Source organism: Sapajus apella, unplaced genomic scaffold, assembly GCF_009761245.1.
Source record: "Sapajus apella isolate SASKATOON/1434 unplaced genomic scaffold, GSC_monkey_1.0 scaffold60, whole genome shotgun sequence".
NCBI classification, from domain to species: domain Eukaryota; kingdom Metazoa; phylum Chordata; class Mammalia; order Primates; family Cebidae; genus Sapajus; species Sapajus apella.
This window is the reverse complement of record NW_022437000.1, coordinates 13,022,845-13,035,987: the sequence shown is the minus strand read 5'-3', so window position 1 is coordinate 13,035,987 and position 13,143 is coordinate 13,022,845. Positions and strand designations below refer to the sequence as shown.

The 13,143-nt window shown below is 54.8% G+C and overlaps 1 protein-coding gene and 1 long non-coding RNA gene across 22 annotated transcripts in view; both read right to left on the bottom strand.

The window, feature by feature from the left end:
* The window catches only part of MCF2L (MCF.2 cell line derived transforming sequence like), a 200,882-nt gene that overhangs the window by 32,599 nt on the left and 155,140 nt on the right, over window positions 1-13,143 (bottom strand). For all 17 annotated transcript variants that reach the window (XM_032246269.1, XM_032246279.1, XM_032246267.1 and 14 more), the window contains 2 exons: window positions 3,337-3,456; window positions 372-488 (listed from right to left, as the gene is read on the bottom strand). In XM_032246269.1, coding sequence (XP_032102160.1) covers window positions 372-488; window positions 3,337-3,456 — 237 coding nt within the window. The remainder of the gene's footprint in view (window positions 1-371; window positions 489-3,336; window positions 3,457-13,143) is intronic.
* The window catches only part of LOC116528837, a 6,364-nt gene continuing 1,835 nt past the window's right edge, over window positions 8,615-13,143 (bottom strand). For 3 of the 5 annotated variants that reach the window (XR_004259234.1, XR_004259229.1, XR_004259231.1), the window contains exon 4: window positions 8,615-12,846. This is a non-coding gene — a long non-coding RNA (uncharacterized LOC116528837). The remainder of the gene's footprint in view (window positions 12,847-13,143) is intronic. The other 2 variants (XR_004259232.1, XR_004259230.1) reach the window with 2 other exon arrangements.

The following is a 13,143-nucleotide window of genomic DNA, read 5'->3' as shown; positions in this document are numbered from 1 at the left end:
CACGAGGCACCCTCTACAAATGTGCCCGCCACCTGGCGTCATCCCACAAGGCACCCTCCACAAATGTGCCCGCCACCTAGCGTCACCCCTGCCTGTGCTGCCTCTTCCTGTTGAGAGCAGTGAGTGCTACAAACCACAGCTCAAGGGCTTTTTTGGTCTTCTGCAAGCCCAGAGAAAGCCACTCCCTGACTTATTGCTCATGTTACTTCTTTACAATGATGAAGGTCCACTGAGACCATCTCCTCATTCTTGGGGAAGAAAACGTCTCTTAATGTGGACGTGTTTTGGAAAAGGCCATGCTGTAATGCGAGATCAATTCGTGGGTGAACTCGAGCTGGCCGCAGCCAACCCCTGGCCCCGACGTGGCTCACCGTGCGCTGGCACAGCCACCGAGAGTGGCAGTAGTCCAGGGTCCCGCCCAGGTCCTCGGTCAGCTGCGACTTATCAATGTAACCGTGTAGGTCTGGTACGGAGCTCAGCATTATGACCTGGAGGAGAAAGGGAATGGGTGGTGGCCTTCAGGGTTATTGTTGGCTCCCAAAAGAGCTGCCCTATCAGCAGAGTGCCCAGCAGCACAGAGGGGACATGGCCACCTGGACGCTATGGGTGGCTGTGGGGATGGAGTGGCCTGGACACTGCAGGTGGTTGTGGGGAGGGGGGCGTCTGGACCCTGTGGGCAGTTGTACAGACGGAGTCCTGGGCTTCAGACCTGTGTGGACCTGGGTGTGGGTCCCACTCACCTGCAGGCCAGTTGCCGACTTTCTGTGTCTCAGCTACCTCCTTCGTAAATGCCACAGTGAGGAGCAAATGGCGCCGCTGGAGGCGCACAGAACCCAACGGGAGTGTGGCCTGTGACGGCTGACATGCGCCATAGGCGTTTACACCACCCCAGAAACACCTTCGAACAGCGCTCTGATGGAAAGATGATCACTGTGTCCCTATTCCTCCCGAAAACACCCCACGGTCATTGATCCAGCTGGAATCAATATGACACCACTGAGGCCAGTTGGGGAGTGTGGCCCGCGGTTCCCGGCTACGGTTACACAGGAAACCCGTGCTTGCGTTGGCCACACACGTTTCTGTACATGTGCCTTGTCTTCATTTTTCTGCATTTCTCTTGCCTTTTTTGAGGTCACTCTATCCACAGGTTTGGATAAAATCTAGGTTTGGCTTTGCAGCTGTCAGGCAGGACCACAAAAGGGGTCTCCCAAGATTCAGCTCAGGGGTTACTGATCAGGGGTTAGACAGTGTATCAGTCTGGAGTGGGGACTCTCAGCTGGGGGTGATTTTGTCAGACAGACACAGTGGCAGGGGTTCTGGGGGCCACCGTTCTCCATAGTCAGCCATGGTGGCAGGGGTGTCAGGGCCACCATTCTCCCTAGCCAGCCACGGCAGCAGGGGTCCCGGGGCCACCGTTCTCCCTAGCCAGCCACGGTGGCAGGGGTCCCGGGGCCACCGTTCTCCCTAGCCAGCCACGGTGGCAGGGGTCCCGGGGCCACCGTTCTCCCTAGCCAGCCACGGCGCCAGGGGTCCCCGGGCCACCGTTGCCCCTACTGTCTCCTTTCTAGGGCTGAGGTCAGCACACAGCACTGAAACACAGGCCGTGCATGTTTCAGCTGCATCCTCCACATGCTTCGCCTGTAACATCAAGAATTATCTAAGTGGGGCTGTGCGTTTAAAGATGCTGGTGATGATTTTTGGGAAACCCACTCTGATGCCTCGTGGTGGCGCCGTTGCGTGGGGGAGCCTGTGGCACAATAACCAGTGAGGTTGGTCTTGCTCCCGTGACACGTGTGTGGTCACGAAGCCCGAGGCTAGTGTGCAGTGTCTCCATACAGGAGGGAACGGCTGGGCCCATGGAATCCTCTCTCACAAGGGCCATGACGCACACACGCCACCACAAGAGGCGCTGTCCTTGGGGTGCTGAGCTGCACATGCAATGCCTGGCTCGCCCGGTGTCAGGACACAAACCTCCCACTGCCCACGATTCCCTGCTCTGCACAGTTTTGTCACTGGTCGTCTCTAGAAAGTAGGCTGTTCAGAAACAAAGGGTTCTTGGAGGCTACAAAAACAGGGCGTGCACAGAGCTTCCCGATGGCAGGGCATGCACTGTTTCCCCGTGGCGGGGCGTGCACAGAGCTTTCCCGTGGCGGGGCGTGCACAGAACTTCCCCGTGGCGGGGTGTGCACAGAGCTTCCCAGTGGCGGGGCGTGCACAGAGCTTCCCCATGGTGGGGTGTGCACAGAGCTTCCCCGTGGCGGGTCGCGTGCACAGAGCTTCCCCGTGGCGGGGCGTGCACAGAGCTTCCCCGTGGCGGGGCGTGCACAGAGTTTCCCCGTGGTGGGGCGTGCACAGAGCTTCCCCATGGTGGGGTGTGCACAGAGCTTCCCAGTGGCGGGGCGTGCACAGAGCTTCCCTGTGGTGGGGTGTGCACAGAGCTCTTGCTCATGTGGCGTGGAGGCTGTAGCAGTGCAGTGAGAGTGGGGAGGGAGGGCTGGTGCCACCTGATTCCCAGGGCACAGGGAGTAGCTTCACAGCTAGTGACCTGCACCCCAGATTCCCTGATTTCCAGCAGGGTCTGGCTGGTGTCGTAGGGAACTCCTGGTGCTGGCCCGTATGTCCCTGTTCTCTTTGTGGCAGAGAAGACATGAGTTCCCCGAAGTGGCTGACCAGAGCTCTCAGGGGAGCTGGCACAGCTTGGGCTGGTGACAGGGCCACACAGGCTCTAAGGGGCTTTGTGGAGCCTTTGTTCTTTAAAGGACAGTGGATCAAGGCTGAAGGTACTTTCTCAGTGGGCAGTGTTGGGAGATGATGCCCTATGCCTGGCTAGAGTGGTGGCAATGGGGCAGGGGTCACCCTGTTGGCTGCCCCAGGACAGGTCCGGCCCATCCCTGCCAGCAGTGGGGCTCCCTCCCAGGTCCAGGGACGCTTACAGCCCCCTCCCCAGCCCTTCTCGCATCCCCAGGGTGCAGGCAAGGTCTGGGCTGCATTCCTCACAGGTGGGCTGAGGGGACTCTCAGTCCTCAGGGTCCCAAGTTCTGCAGCTTTCCTGGGGGCACGAATGTCGTGTGACCCGTGTCCTGGTAGAAGGCCCACACCGTGGCCCGTCTGAGGTGGGTGGGGTGGGGGGTGGGGGCCGGGGGCAGGGGTGGAAGAAGAAAGGATTGCGTCGCTCCTGACAGTGTTGAGGAAGTGCAACCTCCTGCCAGCTCCTGCGGGGTTTAGTTGACTGCATGGCCCCGAAGTTGGCTCCTAGAGGATGCTGATGATCACAGATGGGGCAGGAAGGCGGTGAGCTCTATTCTGCTACCTCAGGATGGAGGCAGGGACACTTACCGGCACCTTCATCTTAAAGTCATCTCTATTGAATTTGAAAGCGATGTCGGAGAGAGTCCTTTGGAAAAATCCCGTTGGGCGAAGAACAAGGACGAGCTGCAGGTTTGCCGGGAAAGACGCCTGCAAGAGAGGGCGGGAGACAGGAGCCTGCAGCTCGCTCTGCGGACGGGGCCCCAAGCGCAGCGCCTGCACCCTGGGCTGACCGGGAGGCACAGCTCGCAGACCGGGCGTCCTCAACGTGGCATGTTTACGCTGAGATAAACATGGTAGAGATGCCAGCCTCTGTGAGAGGCATCGCCCATTTTTAAAAGAAAAGAAGAAAAGCCATGTGCCTTGGCAGAACGTTACCCGGCTTACAAATGTGAAGGTCATAAGCTTACGACAGTTGTTAGGGGCCGAGCTGTGTCCCCCCAAATGGGGATGCTGAAGCCTAGCTCTGGGTGCCTCAGAATGTGACCTTGGCTGGAGACTCTTTACAGAGGTAACCAAGCTAAAACAAGGTCACTAGGGTGGGCCCTGACCCCTTGTCTCATGGAGCACACCCAGAGAAGATGCTGGCGGAGGTCGGGGCGGTGCTTTCACACCCAGGGAGACCCAGGGACACAGCCAGGACAGAAGCTGGAGAGGCCTGGGGTGGACAGATGCTCCCCGCAGCCTCAGGATGAGCCCGCCCCGGCCACACCTGAGTTCAGACCCCATCTCCGGGGCGGGGGGCAGTGCGCTTCTGTGTCCAGCGGTCAGTCTCTGGTTACTTGTTACCATGGCCCCAGGAAACCAAGACACTTTTCAAATTTAAAAAAAGCAACATGGACATATACGTGTGTTACTACAAAAATAAAGATAATCTTGCATCCTGGTGTGCACATGTGCCCTTGCACACAATTATATGAACTTATTTGGAAGCCGGCTCTGCCTATTACAAGGCGGGAGACCTTGGGCAGGTCACTCCCCTTCTGTGTCTCGGCTTCTCCATCTGGAAAGTGGGGAGAGCAGCACACCCTCTCTAAGATGAAACCAACTAAGGCGTGCGTGGCATTCGTGGGTGCCCGCACAGACGGTGTGCTCAAAAGCCACCATGACAGACGTGCAGACAGCTGCTTTCGACCCCAAGTTCTGTCCAGACACTGAAACCCAGAGAGACTCTGTCACCAAAAAGGAAACTGTGAAGCAACTGAGTTTGATTTCTGGATAACGAGGTTAAATGCACCTAAAGTATGACCTATAGAAAAGGGTGGTGTTGCCCTAAAGCAGAAAGAAATAGCGCAAGGACTGAGGAGTGACCGATTCGCCAAGATGTCCTGGCTGGGTGCTGCCCTGGCCACACTGGAAGGTCCAGGCTGGCCTAGTGAGGGCCATAGGAGAGCCCTGAGGTCACGAAGCTGGGGAGGTGTGAAGTCAGGGGGCCCGTGGGGCACGGGCCAGGCCTGGGTGCCCCCGGCTCATCTCTGCTGCTGACAACATGGTCTCAGGCGGGAATTCTAGATCACGCACCCCAAGTTCTAACCCAGCTCTGGGATTACAACACAAGTGGCTGGGACCCCAACCAAGATTACACAACGCCTTTTCCACAGTTGTGGGATCCTAGCAGCAAGACCTTGACAAGCCTGTCCTCAGCACCCAAACATCCACCTCGAGCTGCGTTTCAGCTCACCTGACTGCCCTGCAGGAATTAAAACCAGAGACATGCTTCTGCCCCACGCACATAAAGTAAGGGCTCAGTCACTGGGCAGCCGCCCTCCCCATCCAGGGCAGGCAGACACTGTCCTGTCGCTGGGTGGGCATTGCATGCCTTTCCCACAGGGCGCCTCCCATGGAGACCTCTGCCTCATTTGCATTGCATGGTGAGGGCAGGGATCATGGCCCTCAGTGGCCAGTACGCTTGGCAGGTGTTCTGTGGCTGTCTTCTGCTGAGTGGATGGGGGAGGGGAGGCTGATGGCTACCGGGGGACCCTCCTGCCTCCGCTGCCCTCCACACCCATCCCGTCCACTCACGGGCCTCAGGGAAGTGCTCTGGAGGGGCCTGCATCTGAGCCCTCCCTGCCCCAGAGTCTCACAAGACAACTGGACGTAGACTAAGGCCACGGCCATTCACCTGTGGCAGGAGCACGCGTGGGTGAGATGCCATGACAGGCCAAGTTGCAAGCAGGGAGTCATGAGCTGAGCATCTGCGGGGAGTGTGTTCCTGGTGGACGGGACACCTGGGCAGTTCTTGGAGAAGCAAGGCCCCGAAAGTGGGATGCCCAGGGCAGGTTCTGTGTCTCTCAGCAACGAGAGGACTGAAAATCCCTCGCCACCACTGTGAAATCAGCCACACCACTTAAGGAAAACCAGTCTTTTTCTGGAGGCACAAAGAGCCATGCTCTTCTAAATTTTGCTGTCATTTTTATCACCTGGATCTTCTAGGACAGGCTGAGAGCTTGAAGTGCGGAGATGAAGCCGGGTGTGTAGGGGGCAGGTGTCTGCATCTCCAGCAGGTTCAGCTCAATTTGCCCCTAAAGCCTCTGGGAGCGAAGCGTACCTCCACAGCAAGGCCGCTGGTCCCGAGAGGCTCTGCCAGCTCTGCCACAACCCCTCTTCCCTGGCTCAGTTTTAGTCTTTTTGTTTTTTAAGCTGTTGGATCATTATATTAAATAGAATAATTGCAAGATCGTAGCTGAGCGACAAGGTGCTAATAATGTGCACAAACACATACTCTGAATATAAACAACAGTAAATTAAATTTTCTCTGAATTGGAGTTGACCATTTGTATTAAAAGCTGGAGAAAGGTCTAAAATAAAAACTTCATTTTACAAGAAGCGGTAAGTATAAATGGTAACTGGGTGAAGAATTTGGGATGGGGCTGTCAAGTCTTTTTATAAATTACTTAACAATAAAGTAATCATAAGATTATAATACGTTTCTATCTAATATGAAAACAATATTGCTCATTTTCTGGGCTGACCTGGATGAATTTAGTAACAGATATGTGTGATGACCACAGCATTGTAATCTGGAGGTCGGAAAAGTTCACTGGTTTCTGAGTTAATATTCTCAGTGACTCACAACTTAATCACTGTGTATATTTACCAGCACAGCTAAAGCCAACAGGACATGCTGGGAACTCTGATAACTGGGTACTTTGGGGAACCCTGTTTGAAAAACCCTCCCCAAGTTCAAATAAACTTCCTTGAGGTCCACTCAAAGCCACACCTATCCTGCTCAACATTACATATTTAATCTCAGAGCAGCTGAAAACTCACCAATTACACTTGTCTGACAGTAGCCAAAAAGCAAACACAAGTTTATATAAAAATATGCATTTGAAATTTGTGTCTCAGTGTTAACAGATGAAGAAACTTCAGAGGCTGAATCAGAGATGCTGACCGGGTGAGGAACGCAACGAGCATGGACACCGTTCCCGCAGATGTCTGGACGTGAGCGCTCAGGATGGCCGCTGCCATGTGCGTGAGGCATGGCTCCTAAAACCAAACCTAAACCACAGCATGATCATTTGGGGACGGGTCTGCTGCAAACGTTCCTCTTAGAAAGCCTGGGAGAAAATACGGGGAGAATCGGCACACACACATCAATTGCACTCCCACTCGAGAATGTACAATAATCTCCATGAATTTCACAGGAACCAGACCTGGAGAACAGGCGTACACCCAGGATCCTGAGACGGGACTCGAATGACATTTGGGTGGCGACTGCTATGAAAATGGGACAGTCTGCTGATTGACTGATGGGCGGGAACTCGCTGTCTCTCCCACACTCACTCCACAGCTCAAGCCACCCCCCAGGACCTCCCCACCAGCTTCTCAGCAGATGCTAGCAAAGTTCTGCCAAGGTTCCACCCAGCGCTGCTCACATCTCATGGATCCGGAGCCATGTGAACCCAGAGCTCACATCGAGAGCTCAGGAGTATTCAGTTGTTCCTCTGGACACCCTGTTAACCAGCTCCCTAAGGACCAGGACCCTGAAGGGGCGTGGATGTCTCTGGGTGTGTGTGATATGTGTGTCTGTGTGATGTGTGTACATGTCTGTGTGTGTGTCTATGTGATTGTGTGTCTGCGTGACGTGTGTCTGTGTGACATGTGCCTGTGTATGTCTGTGACATGTGTGTCCATGTCTGTGTCTATGTGTATCTGTGCGTGTCTGTGTGTGTGTAATGTGTATGTGTTTCTGTACACAGTCTGTGCAAAACCTCACCCTGCAGAGGCGGACAGTAGAGGGAAGAGCACTGGAGGTGGTGGAGTAAGAGACGGAGGTGGCTCCCAGGCAGGTGTGGATGCAGGCGCCAGGCACCTACTGCTCCCCTCGGAAGCACAGCCGGCCCTGCGGCCACCACTGCCACAGCCCCCATTCAGGCAGAAATGGTCAGTGGACACCTCAGCCACGGGACCTTCACCCCATCCCGAGGATCACATATACATATACACACACACACACGTCCATAAACACACAAACACATTACACAGACACACAGAGACACACATCACACAGACACAGAGACACACACAGACCACACGTGACTCATTACCCAGAGGAGAAGCACCTTCTCCAGGGGGAATCCGGAAGCCTCCCCGGCCCTGTGAGCACAAGAGACTTCCCCAATCACTGGACACACCCTGGGCCTCCACGGGCTGTGCCAGAAGCTCACCCGCCAGGATTCCCGCCCCAGAGGACCAAGAGGAACCTAATTACATAGAAACCAGATGAAAGGATATTCACAAAGCAACTGGCTTCAACCCTTCGCAGATCTCAGTCTCACAAAGGACACCCATGACAGCAATCCGGGATGAACAGACACGATGGCGGGGCCGGCTCTCACCAGCAAAAGGTGTGTGTGTGTGTCTCTGTGTGTATGTGTGTGTCTGTGTTTATGTGATGTGCATGTACATGTGTATATATGTGTGTCTGTGTGATGTGTGCACATGTCTGTGTCTGTGCATATCTCTGTGTCTGTGTGATGTGTGTCTGTATGCTGTGTGTGTGTTTATGTGATGTATCTGTACATATGTGTGTGTCTGTGTGTCTACGTGATGTGTCAGTTTGTATCTGGGTGTGTGTGATATATGTGTCTGTGTGATATGTGTACATGTCTGTGTCTGTGTGTGTGTTTATGTGATGTGTGTGTCTTTGTGATGTCTGTGTGTCTGTGTCATGTGTGTACATGTCTGTGTCTATGTGTGTGTCTATGTGATTGTGCGTCTGTAATGTGTGTCTCTGTATAATGTGTGTATGTGTGTGTCTATGTATGTGATGTGTGTGTGTGTCTCTGGGTGTGTGATATGTGTGTCTGTGATGTGTATACATGTCTGTGTCTATGTGTATCTGTGTGTGTTATGGTGTCTGTGTGTTTCTGTACACAAACACACACACACAAATGGGCACTTTGTTAACGACCACAGCTAAGGAACAGAAACGTCGGTGCTCACTGTGAGGCCCTCCCCAGTTTTCTGTAGGTCGGAAATATTTCTAAACTGGAAGTTTAGAGGAAAAGGACACGGGGCTGCTGCGGCTCATGCCTCTTTTCACCCACATGTGGAGCAGCCACATCTTCCCTTCCTCCCAATCCAACCTTAAGTCAAACCCTCAGCCACCCGAATGCAGGGGCTCTGCCTCGGCGCCATGAGCTCTGAGCTGCACAAAATAAATCAGGCAAATACTCTCACTCCAGGCATCAAGGGGAGTGAGGAGCAGCGCTGAAGACGCCTCAGTGAGCAGCCCCGCCCCTCGCCAGAACGGCCTGGCTCTGGGTTTGTCTGTCGGGGAAGTCGGCGTGGCCTATGGGATCCACGGCCCCTGGTCTCAGGGATCCCCAGGTTCCTTCCTCTTCTCTGTGAGAAAAAGCTCCTGACTGAACCTGGGTCCCAGAGCTCTTTCTTTTTCTCTGTTCATCTTTTAAAAAAAAATGTTTCTGCGTTTACCTGACAGATCACGACTGTAACTACTCTCACGGGACGCAGTAATGTTTTGCTGTAGGTGTCCTGGGTGGGATGATTACATCAAGCCAATTAACTGATCCGTCACCTCACCACGCACTATTTTTCTGTGCTGAGAGCATTTAAAATCGATTCTTTTAGCAATTCTGAAATACACATTTGCTGTGGATAGAATGTTCATCCCTGTGAAATCTCGAAACTCATGGTACATTGGGAGGCGGTGGCGACTGGGTCAGGACGGCCCCCCCTTGTGAGTGGATCAGTCCATTCATGGGTTCAGGGCTTCATGGGCTGGCCCGGGGTGGGTGGGGCCTGGTGGCTTTATACGCAGTGGAAGGCAGCCCTGATCTGGCTCACTGTCCTGCCAGGCAAGGCCCCCACCGCCTCGGGACCCACCAGCAAGCTCTCAGCAGCTGTGGCCCCTCAACTGTAAGACCTGAAAACTGTGAGACATGAATTCCTTTTCTTGTCATGGGCCCAGTGCCAGATACTCACACACAAGCAGCAGACCTGGACTAAGATGACCTTTCACTCACCGTGTCCCTCCGAGGTCTCTCGAGAGAACAGAGTGACTGGTGCTGACGTTACTAGATGTTCCAGGAAACCCACCAGAGGAAGGGCTGGGGCCTCTGGGTCTCCCACCCCTGCTAGAGATCCTCAAGGTCGTTAAATCCTCACTGAGGTGGGAGGAGCGACCCTTCGGATGAGAGACAGTCGCTTAAATGGATGCTCTCAGTGCCATGGATTCATGTCTTACGGTCGAGGGGCCGCAGCTGCTGAGATCTCTCTTGCTGGAAGCCTCATGGGCTGCCTCCTCCACAATATTCTGCATGAACCAGCACTGCTCACACCGCGGCCCTGGGACCCCCGGAGCAGGGAGAGAGCTCGGGCTTCAGAGACAGGAAGGCCTAGGCTGGCCCCAGAGCCGCCCCACCCCATCAGCAGGTTCCCTTGTCGCACGAAGCCCAGCTCCTCCACCTGTAGTCTGGGGTTGATGGATGTGCTGGGTGTGCTGAAATGCATCTGCCCCAGCAGCTGGTGCGCAGGAGACGCCCGGCAGGCCCTGGTCCCGGGGCTGTGCTCGCTGTGCACAGTGGTCCTGTCCTGAGAAAGCTCAGCCACAGAGGGAAGAGCTGGGTCCCCCATCACCATGGTTCCTTAGCATGCATTTTAGCTCCCTGCCCTGTGAGACGGTCTTGCCTCTTCAGAGAGGGGCACACAGACCTGGCTGTCTCTCCTTGGCAGCCTGCCCTCTCACCCCTCATCCCAGAGCTGCTCTGCATTCCAGGGGAAGCTCCTCGTCCCCCACTCTCCATCTGAACAGCTCCTCCTCCCGTCAGGCTCTCATCAAGCATCACCTCCGCCGAGCAGTCCTCCTGGAGTTAGCAGTGCTCCTACCGCCACCGTTCCCCCAGCCCCCGCAGTCAGCTCCTCCGCACAGGGGAGGGTCTGGTTGCAGGGCCGCATACAAGCGTACTTTGCCAATGTGAGGGATCTGCTGGACGACCCAGAAGTCGGGGATCCGTCAGACACCTCGCTTTCTACTGTTCCTGCACACACAGGCTGCACTGGCGTCATAGGAAAAACCAGAGTTCTGGTCCCATGCAGACTAAAAATCAGATTCACTTTCTCCAACCACATACTCGAGGATCTAGATTTAGTTTGATATAAACACGAACATATAAAATCCAAAAATAAATTATGAAATCAGAAAATGTGAACACGCACACACAGTACAGTGGAAGAGGGTTAGATTTGGCAACAGCATTTTATAAAAGATGCATCTATCTGAGGACTGCGCAACTGTTGGACTAAAGGAGAAGAGGCGTGCGCGTTCTCAGAGGAGGCCCTTGTCCTTCCTGCCTTGCTGGGTGCTTGAGCGCCCACGTGGGTAGCCGTGAACATACCCTGCTCCCTCACACCCTCAGCACCACACGGGCTTTGCTCTGGGTGGAGGCACAGGAACCCTGGTTTTGGGAACACTGGATTTTGGCTCTTCCAATGTCTTATTTTTCGATTCCAAGCCATGCTGAAGGCATCCATAAAAGAAAAAAGAACACCTCAAATTAGGGAAAGCTCAGCTCATAAGACAGCACATATGGTGGCTAAAAATAGCCCCGATCATAGCGCGTTATGTAAGTGCTGCGTCTCCCTCATGGCTGAGTGCTTGGAGGTGCAGTCTCTGTCCTGGGCCTGCTGTGTGGCACCCGCAGCACCGTGAGCCGGGCGCCCTGGTGGGGTCGGGCAGCTGGAGCCTGTGGCTGTTTGGAAACTGCTTGAGGACCCGGCTGGCCTGGCTGGCGCTAAGTGCTAGTTTTCCCAAAGCCACTTTAGGCGGAAGGCGAGGCCACCAAAGCCTGCTGTTGAGGCCGGGGGCACAGGGGGTGGCATCCAGGTGGCCCTGCAGGCACTACTTGCTGCCCCCATGTCAGGTTAATTGCACCGTCTCCAAACAACTGAACCAAGACGCGCAAGTGGTAATCCCTGGTCTGCCCTCTCTGGGCAGTGAGCAGCCCATGGACAGAGCCTGGGGCCTTCTCGCAACTCCACCCACCCCTTCCCCTCCACAGAGACCTATTCCCCTCCCAGTCTTCCCGGCACCCAGGCTCGCCAGATCCATGGCTGCCCTCACTCCCTTGCCCAGTGACCCCTGAGCCTCAGCATGTGCACAGCCAGCTCCTATGACAGTGCCGCCACCACCTGCCCCCTCGACCTCGTGCCCCACTTCTCCTTCATGAAACCAGGGCTCCGAGCTCTGTGTTTCCTGCCCATCCAGTGCCCACCATCACCGTCTCCTGCTGGCTGCTTATGCCCCTCCTGCACCAAACCCTCCTGGAGGCAGCCTGTCTCCTGGGCAGCAGGGGCCTGGGGACAGGAAGACAACCCCTCCAGGGTCACAGCCCAGGTGGATGGGGCCTGGCGTGTGGGGCCTGACTCTACCTACTCCCCACAGCTCAGCCGCCCTTCCAGTCACTCCTTGCCGCCCCTGCCTGTGACCCCATCGAGGTGTCCCTCAACTGTCCACATCCGGCTGTGGGTGCGCCTTGCTCATTTCCTCCCTCACATCTGTGACACCCAGGCAGTGCCCGGAACAGAGAAGACCCTTAGGACATGCCGACTACACAAATACAGTCTGTGTGGTAACACGACTGTAAATTCTCATGGCAAGAAAGCACTGGCGTTCACACACAATTCTGGGTGATTTTGCTGGAAAAATTCTAGCTTCTGTTGCTTCCAAACCAGTGCTGGTGAACTCTGAGAACAAAAAGAAAAAAAAATAGAAAAAACCACATTTTTGTGGAATAAGAATCACTACAAAAATAAAAACTCAAACACTAACTGTTCAGTTATGATGTTCACAAGACAGAGCTTTCAAGATGAGCCAACCTGCTTCAGAAACTCACCCTCTCACACCTGCACCTGCTTCAGAAACTCAACTGCTTACACCGGCACCTGCTCCAGAAACTCACCTGCTCACACCCGCACCTGCTTCAGAAATTCACCTGCTGACACCTGCACCTGCTCCAGAAACTCACCTGCTCACACCCATACCTGCTTCAGAAACTCACCCACTCACACCAGCACCTGCTCCAGAAACTCACCTGCAGACACCTGCACCTGCTCCAGAAACTCACCCACTCACACCCGCAGCTGCTCCAGAAACTCACCCAATCACACCCGTACCTGCTTCAGAAATTCACCTGCTCACACTCACATCTGCTTCAGAAATACACCTGCTCACACCTGCATGTGCTCCAGAAATTCACCTGCTCACACCGGCACCTGCTTCAGAAATTCACCCGCTCACACAGGCACCTGCTCCAGAAATTCACCTGCTGACACTTGCACCTGCTTCAGAAACTCACCTACTCACACCCACAC